The sequence below is a fragment of the Hypanus sabinus genome, chromosome 1 (assembly GCF_030144855.1).
Source record: "Hypanus sabinus isolate sHypSab1 chromosome 1, sHypSab1.hap1, whole genome shotgun sequence".
Lineage (NCBI taxonomy): Eukaryota > Metazoa > Chordata > Chondrichthyes > Myliobatiformes > Dasyatidae > Hypanus > Hypanus sabinus.
The window spans coordinates 22596943-22615669 of NC_082706.1; the positions used below are offsets into that span (position 1 = coordinate 22596943).

At 46.1% G+C, this 18727-nt stretch overlaps 2 protein-coding genes across 8 annotated transcripts in view; one reads left to right on the plus strand and one right to left on the minus strand.

Moving 5' to 3' along the window:
* Window positions 1–8471, minus strand: part of LOC132391854 (beta-microseminoprotein-like) — a 31175-nt gene extending 22704 nt beyond the window's left edge. For 2 of the 5 annotated variants that reach the window (XM_059965586.1, XM_059965554.1), the window contains exons 1-2: window positions 8338–8456; window positions 5748–6907 (exon numbers count right to left, since the gene is read on the minus strand). The gene's annotated coding sequence lies outside the window, so the exon portion shown is untranslated. Of the gene's footprint in view, window positions 1–2420; window positions 2571–5747; window positions 6908–8337 lie in introns of all 5 variants that reach the window. The other 3 variants (XM_059965573.1, XM_059965581.1, XM_059965563.1) reach the window with 3 other exon arrangements.
* Window positions 5145–10690, plus strand: LOC132391844 (beta-microseminoprotein-like). 3 transcript variants are annotated; one of them, XR_009511360.1, is made up of 4 exons: window positions 5145–5443; window positions 8384–8471; window positions 9652–9781; window positions 10452–10690. XR_009511360.1 is itself a non-coding variant. In XM_059965527.1 (4 exons), the coding sequence occupies exons 1-4, from the start codon at window positions 7155–7157 to the stop codon at window positions 10579–10581; spliced, it is 459 nt and encodes a 152-aa protein (XP_059821510.1). In that variant the 5' UTR covers window positions 6958–7154; the 3' UTR covers window positions 10582–10690. The 3 variants fall into 3 exon arrangements, 2 of the variants coding, with proteins under 2 accessions (XP_059821520.1, XP_059821510.1); XM_059965527.1 differs by lacking the exon at window positions 5145–5443 and adding an exon at window positions 6958–7265; XM_059965537.1 differs by lacking the exons at window positions 5145–5443; window positions 8384–8471 and adding an exon at window positions 5459–5582.
* Window positions 10691–18727: the final 8037 nt, after the last annotated feature.

Here is an 18727-nt window from a genome sequence, read left to right on the forward strand (position 1 = left end):
CCAAAACCATGGAAAATAAGGAAGACAGTCAGTAGTGACAGGTTCATCCTCATTGTTAGGTTTCCTGGCTTTCCCGTCGGCCCTTTTAAGATCCTGAATGATTTCCTTCGCCTTGTAGCCATTGTGTAGGAACTTCATGCATAATTGTCTTATTTCTTCATGGAGACTCTCCTTGTCCGAAATAGTTTTTGCATGGTTAATCAAAGTAGAACGAGCTGCTCTACATTTGGAGGCATGTTGGTGATTATTATTGTTGAGTTATATATCTATGTGAGTGGTTTTCTGATAGACACCATTCCCGATGTTACCATTCAGCTTCCGTCATATTGGAGTGCCCAGGAATGGGGGCAACCATTCTCCTCCATCTCCATCATAAATTGAATATTGGGATGTTGAACTGTTGGAGTGCCTGGAGTCCACGAGGCCATGCTACACACTAGATCCTTTATCATCCTCTTCACGTTCTACCAGGCCTTTCAATATTCGATAGGTTACAAAGGGTTTGGCATCATTCTTCTAAACTCCAGTGGGTACAAGCCCAGAGCCATCAAATGCATTTCACATTGAAACCCCACTGGTTTTCTTGGCTGCGTAAGTCTATTCAATACACACTCTGGTCCTGCCAAACCCTTGAGATTAAGACGGCTCTCCCAGCCCAAACTCTGGTTTATGTGGATGCTGTGCAACTTGTGCAACTCTGTTACAACTCACTGCCAAGAAATACCAGACAGCGCCCTACATACGACTAAAGGAATTATATTTATGAAACTTAACTAAAGGGTTAGTAAAGAAAGAAAAAAACCCAAAAAGGGCCCATTATAATTAAACAGTCAAATGTGCACAAATTGGAGCTCAACTCTTCCAAAAGTAATCTTCCTCAATCCTCAGTCTATTGTAGCACCTTGCTCCATCAAATCATGGACCCCCACTGTGACGAAACCTATGACTGGTCCTCTCCATCATTTTTCCTCTTCATCTCCTGCTAACAAAGGCCCAGCTCACATTCCAAAGCACTCGTTATCTCTAGCCATAACCCAAACACTGCTTCTACAGAAAGTCCATTATGTTGGCAGTGAACCCTTTCCCAGGGTTTTACAGTATGTTAATCCTTTCATTCCTTGGATCATCCTCGTGACCCTCCTTGGACATTCTCAAATGCTAGCACAACTTTTCTTAGATAAGGGGCCCAAAACAGCTCACGATACTCCAAGTGCTCTCTGACCAAAGCCTTATAAAGCCTCGGCATTGCATCCTTGCTTTCATATTAGTCAATGAGACCACAAGACCATAAAATACAGGAGCAGAATTAGGCATTTGGCCCATCAAGTCTGCTCCACCATTTCATCATGCCTGATCCATTTTCCCTCTCAGCCCCTATTTCCTGCCTTCTGCCTGTATCTCTTCATGCCCCAATTAATCAAGAACTCATCAACCTCTGTATTAAATATTCTGATTGACTGGCCTCCACAGCCGCCTGTAAAAGTGAATTCCACAGACTTACCACCCACCGGCTAAAGAAATTCCTCCTCATCTCCATTCTAAAAGGAAGTCCCTCTATTTTGAGGCTGTGCCTTCAGGTCTTAGACTCCCCCACCATAGGAAACATGCCCTCCACATCCACCCTATCAAGGACTTTGAACATTTGACAGATTTCAATGAGATACTGCCTCATTCTTCTGAATTCCAGTGAGTACAGACCCAGAGCCATCAAACACTCCTCATACGAAAAGACTTTCAATCCTGGAATTATTTTTAGTGAACCTCCTTTGAACCCCCTCCAATGCCAGCACATCCTTTCTCAGATAAGGGGCCCAGAAATGCTCACGATACCCCAAGTGAGGCCTGACGAGTGTCTTGTAAAGCCTCAACATTACATCTTTGCTTTTATATTCTAGTCCTTTTGAAATGAATCTTAAACGTTTGTCTAGCATTTGTCTTCCTCAACAACAACTCAACCTGCAAACTAACCTTTAGGGAATCCTGCACAAGGACTCCCGTTTCTGTTTCCACCTTATAATTTTGAATTTTCTATACATTTACAAAATAGTCAGCCCTTTCATTTCTTTCACCTCTATATGTTAGATCTGGCTTTACTCCATGCACTTCTTTCACTGCTCTATCGCTCCAGGTCCCATCCATGAATCAACAGGTTAATTCTACTCGTGTGTCTTCTGGTCTTATGATCTTATTCTGACTCTGACGCAGCCGACTGAAAGCGAGCATCCAGGCAATTATGACAAAGAATGGTAAATTGGCCTCCATTGCAGGCCGTTTTGATCCTGTGGTGAACTACGTGTGCCTGTCCGGACACGCCCCCTACTGACTGCCCCTGTGGCTCCTCCCACAGACCCCTGTATAAAGGCGATCAGAGCCTGGGCCCGGCCTCTCAGTCTCCAGGATGTAGTATGATGGTCACTCACTGCTGGTTCCTTCTTCCAGTCAATAAAAGCCGATATCTCGTCTTTATGTCTCAGAGTGAGTTATTGATGGTGCATCAGATCCTGGATACGAACTCAGACACATATGGAGTACTGTTATTGAGGGACAGCAGAGGAACAGGACCTCCACATCTGTGTCAAAGATAAAGGGACAATTTTAATCCTACTTTAATCCTATTTTATTCTCATACACTCACATCATCTGCCCAGCCTCTTCATGTTGGAGACAAGAGTAAAATCTGTACTAGTGGCCAGTCACATGATTTCAGTAGGGCATTTGATAAGGTTCCCCAGCCAAGGCTCATTTAGAAAGTAAGGAGGCATGGGATCCAAGAAGACCTTGTGTTGTGGAAGTAGAATTGGCTTGCCTACAGAAGGCAAAGGGTGGTTGTAGACGGTCCGTATTTTGCATGGAGGACAGTGACCAGTGGTGATTTGCAGGGATCTGCTCTGGGCCCCCTCTTTGTGATTTTTTATAAATGACCTGGATGTGTTGCAATAGGCGGCTAGTGTGGACCCAAGTGCAGGACACAGGATCAGGTTGGATTCTTACGCAGACGTGAACATTGGACGACAAACAGGAGGAACCTTGACACGAAGCCTGGACCTGGGACTTAGACACAGGGCCTGGACTTGGACTTGGACTCGGAGCTTGGACACAGAGGCAGCAAATGGCCAGCAAATCTCAGATGGACAGGAAAATGACAGAATTTGTATCTTGCCTCGGAGTAGTAGTAAACGTCCGGCAAAACTCAGCTGGACGCAAAAACAATGGAATTCCAAAAGCAACCGCAGGCACCAAAGCAACTTAGAGTCCATTATTCTTGCAGGCCTGGAACATGCATTGCTGCACATTGATGGTCCTGCCCTGAGTAGATGTAAGCTAGAGTTTTTCTGTTGCTGGTTGAGATGAAAATCAGGTGCCTACATCAAGGAGCCAGGTAAAACATGGGGAAAAGGAAATTAACAGAAATGAGTAGTAAATGGACCAAACTGTGACAGTACGGACTCCTCAATGGGAGCCTCCATGTGATCCAAAAGGCTTGCCTGGATTGTCAATGACCCGGGCGGATGGAGGGGGTTTGGCAGGGGAGCACAAAGGCTGACAGACACAGGTCCCTCTTTTGTGGGAGTCAGTGAAAACTTTTCTTGCTCAATTTGTCAACAGTCCCTTGATCGTGGCTCAGAAATATAATTCAATTCGTAACGACACATTGGCTTTTCCTAATTGTCGTTGTATTTGCATGATTTTATCATTTGATACCTGGGATCTCTGAGTCAATCTTCAAACCTACAAATTGCTCTCTGGACGGGATTCCAGTAGGGGACTCTGGTTAGCGAGAGTTTGTACGACAGTATTTGGCTGGACTGTTCTGTTGCAATGGGTGGCTGGTGCGAACCCAGGTGCGGGACACCGACACGGATTTTGGGTTGGATGCTTACGCAGATGTGAACGTTGGATGACAAACAGGAGGAACCTTGTCAAGAAGCCTGGACCTGGGACTTAGACACAGAGACTGGACTCGGACTCGGACATGGAGCCTGGACTCAGACTCAGACCAGGACTCAGAACTTGGACACAGAGCAGGGACTCAGAACTGTGACTCGGGCCAGGACTCAGAACTTGGACACAGAGCCAGGACTTGGAACTTGGACACAGAGCAGGGACTCGGAACTTGGACACAGAGCCAGGACTCGGAACTTGGACACAGAGCAGGGACTTGAACTTGGACACTGAGCAGGGACTCAGAACTTGGACACAGAGCAGGGACTCGGAACTTGGACACAGAGCCGGGACTTGAACTTGGACACTGAGCAAGGACTCGGAACTTGGACACAGAGCCGGGACACGGAACTTGGACACAGAGCAGGGACACGAACTTGGACACAGAGCAGGGACTCGGAACTTGGACACAGAGCTGGGACTCGGAGCTCGGCCACGGAGCGGCAAATGGCTAGCTAATCTCAGAATTCATATCTTGCCTTGGAGTAGCAGCAAACATCCGGCAAAACTCAGCTGGACACGAAAATGACGGAATTTTCAACGTAACCGCAGGCACCGAAGTAACTTAGTGTCCACTATTCTCGGTGGCCCGGAATGTGCATTGCTGCACTGGCTGAGGTGATGGTCCAGCCCTGAGTAGATGTAAGCTGGAATTTTTATGCTGCCGGTTCAGATGAAAATCAGGTGCCTTTATCAAGGAGCCACGTAAAATACGGGGAAAAGGAATCCAACAGAAATGAGGAGTAAATGGACCAGACAGTGACAGGATGAGGAAGTAGAAGGATAGGTTAATAAGTCTGCTGATGACAAACTAACAGCCTGATGGAGGTGTGTTAGTAGAGAGTCTGGAAGGTTGTCAGAGTTTAGAGTGGGACATCGATAGGATGCAGGAATGGGCTAAGAAGTAGCAGATGGAGTTCAACCCAGTTAAGTGTGAAGTGGTTCATTTTGGAAAGACAAATTTGAAGACAGAATATAATGTAAATGGTAAGAATTTTGGTAGTGTGGAGGATCAGCGAGATATTGGGGTCTGTGTCCATAGGAAACTCAAAGCTGCTGAACAGGATGACACCATTGTTAAGAAAGCCTTTGGTGTGATGCCCTTCATAAACAGTGGTATTGAGTTCAAAAGCTGTGAGGTAATGTTAAATATACGTATTAGTTGGACCCCACTACCTTCTCCCACAATCACAATCACCCGAACGTTGGGATTTTGGTTGCTGAGAGAGATGGGCCTGATTTCAACTCTTCCATCTCAGCCTGCGCCACCAGAGGGAGTAGAGTTGGAGCTGCAGTTCCCAGCCGAGCCTGAGGCGAGTCCATCTATCACCCCAGGGAATACACCCCTAGGAAATTGTTACTCAGCCCTGAGCACATCACTTTATCACCCAGCGCTGCGAATAGAAAGGAGAAACGAAAGACGGCAGATACTGCAATCCGGAACAAGACCTGTCTTATTGGTGCACTCAGCAGGTCGAGCAGCATCTCTACAGGCAAACGGGTAACAGCCCACAGTTCTATGAGCATGAACCGGAGCTCATGTGAAATATATGGAACACAACGTCTGCTGACAATCACTCGGCTATGTGCAGCTGCAATTTGTGAGAGGAAAGAGGAAGCGTGGAGACGAAGGATAGCAGGTGATAGGCAAAGACAATAAGGGAGGTAGGATGGCAGAGCGGACCATGTGAGAGTGGAGAGTAGGAACGTTGAACGAAGGTGAAATAACCAAACTCGGCAGTTGTGGGATAATCATCTGCTCGATTTGAGAGACATGATTCCCCGTAATTATGAAGACAGCTAACCTGCTCTTGATTGGCCGCAAGTCCATTACACAGGAGAGTGGGCAGAGTGCCCCGTGAGTTCCCGAAAACTCGTGATTCCGATGACATCGACCTGGACGAGCTCGGCGTATACAATTGGTTGCAACCACCACCGCCCTCAGCACAGCTGGCAACTGAAACACTATCGGTTTAATTATTTCCTACGGCATAACTGCCGGGAAATATTCCCTGCACCCTAGAGGTATTTGACCTTGGCAAACAGTTCCCATTAATTTATCTGCAGTGGGAACTGAGGAATTCGGCTTTGGAACAGATTTTTTTTCTATCCTGGGACATTTCTGGAGCCAGTTTAGCACAATGTTCAGACATCAGAGTGACATCAAGAGTCATCCGTCTTCTAAATTGCGACGTGTCACACCCCATTTGTCTTCAGCGGTCTCTGCCACCTGCTGACGAAATCAGTCATTGGCTGTCCGGAAGAAGGGTTCCTTCCCAAAATGTCAACTGTTTATTCCTTTCCACAGATGCTACCTGGCTAGCTCAGTTCTTCCACCACTTTGTGTGCGTCACCTACTACCAAACCCTCCACACAAATGGAATGAACAGTCGTGGTAAAAGAATCAAATCAGACGTAGATACATTGTTGGAAGAATGTAATTTTCAGGATTCATAATTCACAATACATAATTGGTTGCAAGTGGCTTCTCATTTTGATAGGGTGGTAAAGGGCCTTTTTGCAACATTGGCCTTCATAAGTTAGAGTACGGAGACAGGAACTGAGAAGATATATTAAAGTTGTATAAGTCGCTAGGGATGCGAAATATAGATTATTCCGTGCAGCTCATGAACCCTGGGGCTTGCCGTAGAGCGTTGAGTTTCTCGGGTTTTTGAACACTTGTGCATGCTAATCAATGTCTTAATTAGAGTCTTTAAACCCTTGTCTTTTTGGTTTCCTCTCGTCAAGTTAATTGTCGCATTCCAAGCTTATATAAACCAGTGCCTTGGTGGGTGTATGATGTCGGTGTGAATGAGTTGTTCGTGGTGTCGCACAGTCGCTCCGCCGAGGCTCTGTCCATGTTTCAATATCTAACTTATGGTTTCCGTCTCTTTCTGGGAATCCTGCCGTTCCTCCGCACTTGGGCCCAGTCCTCCGAGAACGCAGCGTGACAGCTAGGACCTACCTATTGGAAAGATTATAATGACATTGAAGCACACTAAAAATTTCCGGGGATGTTGCCGGGACTTACTTCCATGAGTCGCTGTAAAGGTTGATTAGACTTTATTTCCTGGACCTTAAGTCATGAGGGAATATTTGATCGAACCATGGAAAATTTTGAGGGGTCTGAATAGAGTGAATCAAACAGGCCATTGCTGCTGAGCTTCCTTAAAACTTGAACCAGGGGTCACAGATTAGGTGTGAAAGGCGAAATGCTGGAGGAGAACTGCGGGGGATCTTCTTCATTCCGAGGTTGGTGCGAGAGTGGAACGCGCGGCCCGACGAAATGGTGGAGGCGGATCCGGTTGCAACACTCAACCAAAGTATGGATGGGTATACGGATGGATGGGAGAGTTATGGAGAGTTATGGTGCGGAAGCCGGTCGATGGGACAGAATAACTGTTCTGGGCGGTTTGGCTGAACCAAAGGGCCGCCTTCTCTGCTGCAGTGTTTCGTAACTCTGTATCTGGAGGATATATTGAGTCGGTAACGCGTCAATTCTTGACCCGACTACGAATGGGGTATATCGAAGTTACAGCTATTCTAGTCATCAGGTTTATTTTTCTTTTAGAGCGCTAGGCGAAAGAAACACGACGCGACTTCACATCAACCGATTTGAGATTGGGATTACCATTGCTTCCCCTAACTGTACGAATAGCCAATACAATATTCTGTAAAGCCTAAATGTTGAGCTCTGTGCTGAAAGGCCATTCCACTACACACACCCCCCCGCAATCCCCGCCCACCCCTGTCCAAAATTCCCACAATCTTTCTATCCAGTCCCTCCACCCCGCTTGCTTTACTAGTAGAAAGCAATCAATAGTAAAACATGGATCGGCTTGTAATTCGTGGGGTCCCACGGGGAAGTATGGTCGAGTTCCAGAACGACCCAATCTATGTGAACAACCTGACTGATGGGAACAGGGTAATATTTCCAAACTAAGTAGGAATGTGAAGAACAAAAGAAGTTGTTGCACAGCACTGAACAAAGGAATGTGATTCACCATTTGCCAACCGAGACTGAAGCTTGCCTACTCCAACGACAAGAAATACACACGGGATGTCTCGCCGGTGACCCCGATGTTATTCAGCCATGAATCTTTCACTCTGTCATCAGTCCCCTGTTAAGAACCTACACAGGCGATATAAACCAAAGTTGAACGACCGCGTGGCAGTGGAACTGCAGAATAAAAGCTGCGCTTGACTCCCGAGAGACAGGTGATAGTCGCTCTGTCACTGTGGAGAACCAGACTTGGGACGATCATGGTATGCATGAAGTAGTTGTGTGCATGCGACTACTTACCTCGTCTTGGGTAAACTGTATGGCAGACTTTGAGTTGCCCCATTTGACTGTTCCGAGGTTAAACAAACCAGGACATAGTGTTAGTAGCTTACCTGCATACTTCTGAGCTCTGTCTGTCTCTTGTCTCTGTCTCTGCAGAAACTCCTACTGTGTTTCGCTCTGCTGCTGCTCGCTGCTCAGCAGTCGGAATCCTTTTGCACTTTGATTCAACGGACACCACGGGATGGTAATTATACTCTTGGCTCAGCGCTAACGCTCGCTGGGGTTGGCTCCCCGTCTGTTCCCCCGTCAGGTTAGCCTGAGGGTGTTGGAGGATGTCGTCTTTCACCAGTCCCTTAGCTTGTGGCGGGCTACTTTGCCGCCTTTCGGCTGCGACACTACACGGTGTCCACATGTGCACTCATTATATTTAAGTGCGTCCGCTCCTGCTCCTAACCAATATGTAACCCTGAACTGGTACTGAGAAGTCAAATCGACTATTGACGACGATTTGCTTGTATGGGATCGTTCTGTTCACATATCGGATGCCATTCTTCCCCTGCCAGAACGAGGACATTTCCCAAGCTGTTTGCTGGCCGGCAATTAAATCAAGTCTGAGATTAGGTTATTTGCCCCGTCACCTTTTGGACGCGCTCTCCCCACCCCAACCACCAACTCCTGGTTAAATTCCCCTGTCCCGGAAACCCCAGTACAAAGTACATTCCCATCGTGAGTTCAGATTCTTTATTTCTAAGTTGACTGACCACGTTCCTGACATGAGCAAACCTGAGCCAAGTCGGTAACGGACCCCGGGTGTCAGCCAGGAGACGGCGTCACTTCAATTATGAGCACAGTCAACACTTAAAATCGCAAAGTTTCGGCTGTGGGGCGAACGTGTAGTTTTGTTAAGTTGCCATAGGTGGCAGCTGAATTGCCTGGCGTTATCCCACCTTTCATCTTCGACAACAACAAAGGTTCAATGTACAGTGGGCTTTTTCACCAAATTCATCAACTAGCATCTCCCCCCCCCCCCCCACCCCACCCCACACCCGTCAGTTCAATGACCCCTTCCAGCACCTGCAGCTTGGATGAGATCTGGGCTTGAAGCTGGCCCAGGTGGTCACGGTGAAACCATTGGTTATCGGTTTATGCTTAGACCCCCAGCGAGTGGTGGCAAGCCGGGAGTGAACGGCTAACACCCGCTCTCAGTTGGTGCTGGGAGCTGATTGGAGCTGGGTGTTGAGTCCGGCGATGTAGACAAGTAGCGGGTGTGACTGAACTGTTGATCTCATGTCCCGCGTGCAGTTCAGCAACCGGGGTGTGGAAACCGGCCCTCTCCAGAGAGCAAAATGGATCGTTTTATGTTGAATGCACATTGAGTTAACCCCAGAACCTAAGAATGCTAAACCTATCTTTATCACCTACAGGGTCGAGTTTATCGGAGCAGCCCTGCATTGACCCACTCGACGGGGCGTCGTACCCAGTAGGAGAAACATGGATAGACGCCGACTGCATGAGATGCTCCTGCGGTGTTAATACTACTGAATGCTGTACGACGTAAGTAGTCCTGCGCTGGTCAGCACACATAGACCGACCCCGACAAGTGGTCTAGATCACTGAGTTCTGGTGGGCGGCTCCCGATGCCTGTGAAGGAACAACCCCCGAGAAGGACTGCTGTAAGAACCTCCGACGCGTTGTGCCCTTCTCTGGCCCATTGCTATCATTCTCCAACTACACACTTAGGTGTTGTGAGAGTGGGATGAAGCAATTACACGATAAAATCGCACCTCAGCTGATCCTGTACCGCAACACCTGTCCTTTCCTGATATCTCCTCATCCCGTAAATATGTCTGTAACTTTCGGTTTTCAATGACTGAGCAGCCTTTCCGATCACCTGAATCATGAGTTCCTGACTGAAGATTTCCCATGTGAAACAGACGTAAATACTTACTGGCCGATACTACTGAGAATGATTCCAGGTACAAAGGTCATTTTTATGTGATATGGGGAGGGTTGGATGATCTTTCGACCCAATGTCCATTGCAGGATGTCTTACCGTAACAAGGACGATCCCTTTACACTCATAGATGTTGATGAATCCTCCAACTGATTCCATTAGTTTGTTCGGGATCACAAATTTATGTTTGCACGGCAACATACCCTCCTTCCCTCCTGTGATTCTGAAGATCTGATATATTGATGATTGGATTGTTGATCTGTTCTCCAGGTACGTCAGACCAGTTGGCTACTCCGAAGATTGTGAGGCAAAGTTCAATTGCCGAGAGTGTCGGTATCGAGTCTACCGGAAGGACAACCCGGCTATTGAATGTGAATTCAGCGGAGCTGTTGGAAAATGAGCTGGAGTGCTCAGTCAGCTCCCTTCCAGTCGAGACGAAATCATCAATTTGATAAAGGATATCATGTCTGCTTCATGATAAATATATTCATCCATTAATTTCCAATCAATATCTTGTCTATCATTTATTAGCAAATGGCTGAGAGAGTGAAGAGTCTGAGAAAGTGTCCGACGGATTTGACAAGTTAAATGTGTGAGAAGCCTTTGATTGGAATGAGTGAAAGTAACGGATCTAAGAATGTGTTCATCAGCAGAGGTGTGAGTGTTAATTACGGGGTGCAGGTATATGCATTTACCAGGGCTTGAATGGTGTTATATGGTTATATGGATGGTGTTCCTTGAGAGATGGTGTTCCTTCCTCGTGTCTCTGTGGTAGACACGAGAAAGGAAGTGAGATGAAATGCACGTAGACAGCGTAGACAGGGAGCCTATTTGGGTGGAATTGAGGAATAGGAAAGGTGTAGTAGCACTTATAGGGGTGTATTATAGACCACCTAAAGGGGAGCGAGAGTTGGAGGAGCAAATTTGTAAGGAGATAGCAAATATTTGTAATAAAAACAGGGTTGTGATTGTGGGAGATTTTAATTTTCCACTAATAGACTGGGAAGTGCATTCTGTAAAAAGGCCGGATGGTTTGGAGTTTGTAAAATGTGTGCAGGATAGTGTTTTGCAGCAACACATAGAGGTACCAACTGGAGAAGGGGCAGGGTTGAATCTGCTTTTAGGGAATGAGATAGGTCAGGTGACGGAGGTACATGTTGGGGAGCACTTCCGTTGCAGTGATCACAATACCATTAATTTGACTATAATTATGGAGAAGGATAGGACTGGATTCGGAACAAGAAGGCAGTGGGAGAGCACCTAAGGATTTCCAGCGGGAAGACTTTTTGAGTTCTCGGGGGAAGAGAGAGTCCAGATGTGCAGGTGCATGACGTCTGACTGTTGAGCGCAAACAGTTTAAAAAGAAGGCAGTCATCTGCAGTGGGCAGCGTTGGCAGCGGGCAGCAGAGTGAAAGGGCTTTGGCTCAACTGGCTTCGGCGGTAACTGGATGAGGTGAGGCAGTTGTTGATTGCAAAAGGAGGTAGTATGTGTGTGAGGTCAGTTTTCTGTGGTTGGTGTCAGATGTGGGAGGTCCTGGAGTCTCCCGGCATCCCGGATGGCCACATCTGCACCCGGTGCATTGAGATGTAACTCCTAAGGCACCATGTTAGGGAACTGGAACTGCAGCTCGATGACCTTCGTCTGGTCAGGAAGAGTGAGGAGGTGATAGAGAGGAGTTACAGACAGCTGGTCACTCTGGGGCCACGGGGGACAGAGAAATGGGTCATAGTCAGGAGAGAGAAGGGGAAGTGTCAGGTACTAAAGAGTACCCCTGTGGCTGTGCCCTTTGATAATAAGTACTCCTGTTTGAGTACTGTTGGGGGCAGGAGTGAAACAGCCTACCTGGGAGAAGCGACCGTGGCCGTGCCTCTGGCACAGAGCTTAGGGAAAGGAAGAGAAAGGCAGTAGTAATAGGGGACTCAATAGTCAGGAGTTCAGACAGGCGATTCGGTGAACACAGGAAAGAAACTCGGATGGTAGTTTGCCTCCAGGTGACAGGGTCGGGGATGTTTCTGATCATGTCCACGGTATCCTGCAGTGGGAGGGAGAACAGCCAGAGGTCGTGGTACATATTGGTACCAGTGACATAAGTAGGAAAAGGGAGGAGGTCCTGAAAGAAGATGACAGGGAGTTAGGAAGGAAGTTGAAAAGCAGGACTTTAAAGGTAGTAATCTCGTGATTACTGCCAGTGCCACACAAGTTTGAGAATAGGAATAGAATGAGGTGGAGGATAAATGTGTGAATGAGGAATTGGAGCAGGGGGCAGGGATTCAGATTTCTGGGTCATTGGGATCTCTTTTGGGGTGGTGTGACCTGTAGAAAAAGGACAGGTTGCACTTGAATCCCAGGGGGACCAATATCCTGGCGGGCAGGTTTGATTGAGCTATTGGGGAGGGTTTAAACTAGTTTGGCTTGGGGGTGGGAATTAGAATGTGAGTGCAGGGATTAAGGTAGAAGGACAAGGTCATGATGCTAAGAGTTCTGTGTTGATGAGGAAGGACAGGCAGGGGACAGAACATAATTTAACAGTTAAAGGGGTTGAATGCTGTGAGTATTAGGAACAAGGAGGATGAACTTAGAACATGGATAATTATGTGGAACTATGATGTTGTGGCCGTTACTGAAACTTGGTTGGAGGAAGGGCAGGATTGGATGATGCAGGTCCTGGGGTTCAGGTGTTTTAAAAGGAATAGGATGGAAGGTAGAAAAGGGGGCGAGTGGTATCACGGCTACAGAAGGGGAGGACACTGCAGAAGGCGTTTCCACGGAGTCTGTCTGGGTGGAAGTAAGAAGTAGGAAGGGATCAATCATTGTGCTGGGAGTAGTCTATAGGCCCCCAAATAGCCCTTGGGACACTGAGGAGCAGATAAACAGGCAGATATTAGAATGGTGCAGGAAATACAGGGTAGTAGTTATGGGTGATTTCAACTTCCCTCATATTGACTAGCACCTCCTGCGGGTAAGGGGGATAGATGGGACTGAATTTGTCAGGTGTGTTCAAGAAAGATTCCTGACACAGTAAGTGGACTGGCCAACGAGAGAAAAGGCCGTACTGGATCAAGTTCTGGGTAATGAACCTGGTCAGGTAACAGACCTCTTGGTGAAGGAGCATTTTGGTGAGAGTGACCGCAACTCCCTTAGCTTCTGCATAGCTATGGAAAGGGATTAAATCAGACGAAATAGTAAAGTGCTTAACTGGGGAAGGGCTAACTTTGAAGGGATGAGGCAGGAACCAGCAAGAGTAAATTGCAAACAGATGTTCAAAGGGGAAAACAGAGAAGTAATGTGGGCGAAGTTTAGGGACCACTTGAGCTGGGTTCAGGATAGATTTGTACCATTGCGGGAAGGAAAAAATGAAAGGAAATGGGAACCGTGGCTGATGAAGCACGTGAGGCAACTCGTCAAGAGGAAAAAGGAAGCATATGTTAGATAGAAGAAACAGGAAGTAGGAGGGGCTTATGAGAAATATAGGGTAGCCAGGAAGTAGGTAAAGAAAGGACTTAGTAGAGCTTGAAGGGGGCATGAGAAGGCTTTGGCATGTAGGATTAATGAGAACCCCAAGGCGTTCTCTGCATAAGTGAAGAACAGATGGATGACGAGAACAAAGGTGGGACCGCTAAAGGATAAAGAGGGCAATATGTGTCTGGAGGTGGAGGAGGTTGGGGAGGCCCTAAATGAATACTTTGCTTCAATACTCACAAGTGAAAAGGATCTTGATCAGAATGAGGTCGAAGTAGAGTGGGCCTGTGTGCTGGAAAATGTGGAGATTAAGGAAGAAGGAGTGCTGGATCTTCTTAAAAACATTAAGATTGAGAAATCCCCAGGGCCGGATATGGTACACCCCAGGTTGTTGTGGAAACTGAGAGAAGAGATCGCAGGAGCATTAGCTATGATCTTTGAATCTTCTTTGGCTGCTGGGGAAGTGCTGGAGTGCTGGAGAATGGAAATGTTGTTCCCTTATTTATAAAAGGTAATAGGGAGAAACCTGGGAATTACAGACCGGTGAGTGTTATGTTGGTGGTATGCAAACGACTGCAAAGGATTCTTAAGGATAGGATCTACGAGCATTTGGAGAAGTACAGCCTACTCGTGGATAGTCAACATGGCTTTGTGAAGGGAAGATCATGCCACACGAGCCTGATTGAGCTTTTTGAAGAGGTTACAAAAGAAGTTGATGAGGGTAGGGCTGTGGAAGTGGTCTACATGGACTTTAGCAAAGCATTTGACAAGGTCCCTCATGAGAGACTCATCCAGAAAGTCATGAGGCATGGGATAAGTGGAAACTTGGCTGTTTGGATAAAAAAATTGGCTTAAAGGAAGAAAGCAGACGGTAGTTGTGGAAGGAAAGTATTCTGCCTGGAGGGCAGTGACTAGTGGAATGCCACAGGGATCTGTCCTGGGACCCCTGCTATTTGTGATTTTTATAAATGGCCTGATGTAGAGATGGAAGGCTGCATGAACATGTTTGCGGATGACACGAAGATTGGAGGATTTGTGGATGGAGCTGCAGGTTGTCGAAGGTTACATAGAGGATATAGGCAGGCTGCAGAGTTGGGCAGAAAAATGGCAGATGGATTTCAATCCTGACAACTGTGAGGTGATACATTGTGGAAGGACAAACCAGAAGACTGAATACAGGATTAATGGTCAGTTCCTTAAGAGTGTGGATGAACAAAGGGACCTTAGGGTTCAAATCCATACATCCCTCAAGGTCGCTGCGCAGGCTGATAGGGTAGTTAAGAAGGCCTGTGTGATGATAGGCTTCATTAACAGAGGGATTGAGTTCAAGAGTAGAGAGGTCATATTGCAACTCTACAAATCTCTGGTGAGACTGCACTTAGAGTATTGTATTCAATTCTGGACACATTATACTTTGTAGGAAGGATGTGGAAGAGGGTGAGGGTGCAGAGGAGATTTACCAGGATGTTGTCTGGTTTGGAGAAGAAGTCATATGAAGCAAGTTTAGCAGAGCTGGGACTTTTCTCTTTGGATCATAGAAGAATGAGATGGGACTTGATAGAGGTCTACAAGATTATGAGAGCCATAGATAGGGTGGATAGTCAGTACCTGTTTCCCAAGGCACCAATAGCAAACACCAGAGGGCATATGTACAAAATTAAGGGAGGGAAGTTTAGGGGAGACATTAGTGTTAAGTTTTTTACCAGAGGGTTGTGAGTGCCTGGAATGACTTGCCAGGGATGCTGGTGGAGGCTAAAACATTAGGGGTATTTAAGAGATTTTTGGACAGGCTCATGGATGAAAACAAAAAAGAGGGTTATGGGGTAGTGTGGGTTTAGTACTTTTTTTTAAGGATTATATGGGTCGGCACAACATGGAGGGCTGAAGGGCCTGTACTGTGCTGTAGTGTTCTATTGTTCTATGGACCCAGGGTTGAGATTTTTGATAGGAGAAGGGCTAACTTTGAGGAGAAGTGAAAAGATTTAGAAGGAGTGGATTGGGACAATTTGTTTTATGGGAAGGATGTAATAGAGAAATGGATGTCATTTAAAGGTGAAATTTTGAGGGTACAGATTCTTTATGTTCCTGTTAGGTTGAAATGAAAGGTTAAAAGTTTGAGAGAGCCATGGTTTTCAAGGGATATTGGAAACTTGGTTCGGAAAAAGAGAGAGATCTACGATAAATATTGGCAGCATGGAGTAAGTGAGATGCTCAAGGAATATAAAGAATGTAAAAAGAATCTTAAATTAGAAAAGCTAAAAGAAGATATGAGGTTGCTTTGGCAAGTAAGTTGAAAATAAACCCAAAGGGTTTCTGCAGTTATATTAATAGCAAAAGGATAGTGAGGGATAAAATTGGTCATTTAGAGAGTCAGAGTGGACAGCGAAGTGTGGAGCCAAAAGAGATGTGGGAGATTTTGAACAATTTCTTTGCTTCGGTATTCACTAAGGAGAAAGATATTGAATTGTGTAAGGTAAGGGAAACAAGTAGGATAGATATGGAAACTATGATGATTAAAGAAGAGGAAGTACTGGAGCATTTGAAGAATATAAATGGACTTCAGTAAGAATATAAATGGAGTTCAGTAAGGCATTTGACAAGGTACCATATGGAGGTTAGTTAGGAAGTTTGAATCGTTAGGTATTAATATTGAAGTCATGAAATGGATTCAACAGTGGCTGGGTGGGGGATGCCAGAGAGTAGTGGTGGATAACAGTTTGTCAGTTTGGAGGCTGGTGACTAGTGATGTGCCTCAGGGATGTGTACTGGGTCCAATGATATTTGTTATATACGTTATTGATCTGGAGGATGGGGTGGTAAATTGGATTAGTAAGTATGCAGATGATACTAAGATAGGTGGCATTGTGGACAATGCAGTAGGTTTTCAAAGCTTGCCGAGAGCCATGTTAGTTAGAAGAGTGGGCTGAAAAATGGCAGATGGAGTTTAATGCTGATAAGCGTGAGGTGCTACATTTTGGGAGGACTAATCAAAATAGGACATACATGGTAAATGGTAGGGCACTGAGGAATGCAGAAGAACAGAGTGATCTAGGAATAATGGTGCATAGTTGCCTGAAGGTGGAATCTCATGTGGATAGGGTGATCATGTGACCTCACACTGGCAAGAAAATTACATCACCCCAACATCAAAAGACAATTACATCATGCTCAAAACTTACTCAATTACATTATGGTCATAAGACAGTTGCAAGATACCCACATGGTTTGTAACATGAGGCATGGGATCCAAGGAGACCTTGCTTTGTCGATGTTGACGTGCCTTGCCCACAGAAAGCAAAGTGTAGTTGTAGATAGTTCATATTTTGCATGGGAACAGTGACCAGTGGTGTTCCACAGGGATCTGTTTTGGGATCCCTCTTCTTTGCGTTTTTTATAAATAACTGGGATGAAGAAGTAGAAAGGTGGGTTAGTAACTGCTGATGACTCTGAAGTTGGGGTGTAGTAGATAGTCTGGAAGGCTGTCAGAGGTGAGAGCATGACATGGATAGGATGCAGGAACATGCTGAGAAGCAGCAGATTGAATTCAACCCAGATAAGTGTGAAGTGTTTCATTTTGGTAGGTGACATTTGAAGACAGAATATAATGTTAATGCTAAGACTTTTGGCAGTGTGGAGGAGCAGCGAGATCATGGGGACCGTGTCTGTAGGACACTCAAAGCTGCTGCGCAGATTCACAGTGTTGTTAAGAAGGCCTTTGGTGTGATGCCCTTCATCAACAGTGGGATTGAGTTCAAGAGCCGTGAGGTAATGTTAAAGCTATGTAAGATCTTAGTTACACCCCACCTGCAGTATTGTGTTCAGTTCCGGTCGCCTGACTACAGGAAGAATGTGATTACTATAGAGAGAGAGTGCAGAGCAGAATCACAAGGATTTTGCCTGGATTGGATAGCATGCCTTATGAGAAAAGGTTAAGTAAACTTGGCCTTCTCTCCTGGGGCGACGGAGGATGAGAGGTGACCTGATAGAGGTGTATAAGATAATAAGAGGCATTGACTATGTGGATAGTCAGCAGCTTTTTCCCAGGGCTGCAATGGCTAACACCATTGTGCATAGTTTTAAGGTGCTGGGAAGTAGGTACAAGAGGGATGTCAGAGGTAAGCTTTTTACACAGAGAGTGGAGGTTGCGTGGAATTCACTGCCAGGGACAGTGGTAGAGACGGATACAATAGTGTCTTTAAAGAGATGCCTAGATTGGTACATGAAGCTTGAGGGCTATGTGGTAGGGGAATTAGAAAATAGGACATAGAAATCTACAGCTCATTACAGGCCCTTTGGCCTACAATGTTGTGCCGACCGTGTAACCTACTGTAGAAACTGCCCAGAATTTCCCTACTGCGAAGCCCTGTATTTTTCTGAGCTCCATTCTGGGCAGTTTCTGCAGAAGGTAACATGGCCGGCCAAGACTGTGGGCTGAGGGTCCTGTAGTGTGCTGTAGATTTCAATCGTCTCTATAAAAATGTGAAAAGTCTACACAAACAAAACCAGAATTAGGATTCAACAAGGATTTCAGCAGCTGTGAGGCAGCAGCTTTACTCTCTCCAGCCCATCCTTCACTCTTGCTTAGCACCGTAAACCAGGCTGGACGGTATTCTCTGAGAACCATTTGAAACCACTTATGTAATTAAGCAGTCAATTGAAAATGAGAGAGATACAATCACCTTCCTGATGAAGGGTTTTCGGACTGAAACATCATCACTACCTCCTCCCATAGATGCTGTCTGTCCTGCTGAGTTCTGCCAGCATTTGATGTTTTTATTTATTTCCAGCATCTGCAGATTCTGTCGTTTTGAGATCAAATGTAAGGTACTTTATCCAAGTGGCCGCTTTTCAAATTTGGCCACGTTGCTCCTCACGGTGCAGAAAAACGCTGTTATCCTGTGGCCAAACTCACACGGGAAACAACACAACTCCAGAGAAATATGAAATATTATTTACATCCCCGGCATCTTTAACTTAATACCATCACAACCACCCGAAAGTTGGGATTTCGGTTACTGAGAGAGTTGGGCCTGATTTCAACTCTTCCATTTCCGCCTGCACTGCTCAGAGGGAGTAGAGTTGGAGC

Coding starts and splice junctions, on each gene's coding strand:
- LOC132391844 (XM_059965527.1), top strand. CDS start 7,155: ATGCTGGAGGAGAACTGCGGGGGATCTTCTTCATTCCGAGGTTGGTGC. Junction 8,472..9,651: donor TCAACGGACACCACGGGATG/GTAATTATACTC, acceptor TATCACCTACAG/GGTCGAGTTTATCGGAGCAG. Junction 9,782..10,451: donor ACTACTGAATGCTGTACGAC/GTAAGTAGTCCT, acceptor TCTGTTCTCCAG/GTACGTCAGACCAGTTGGCT.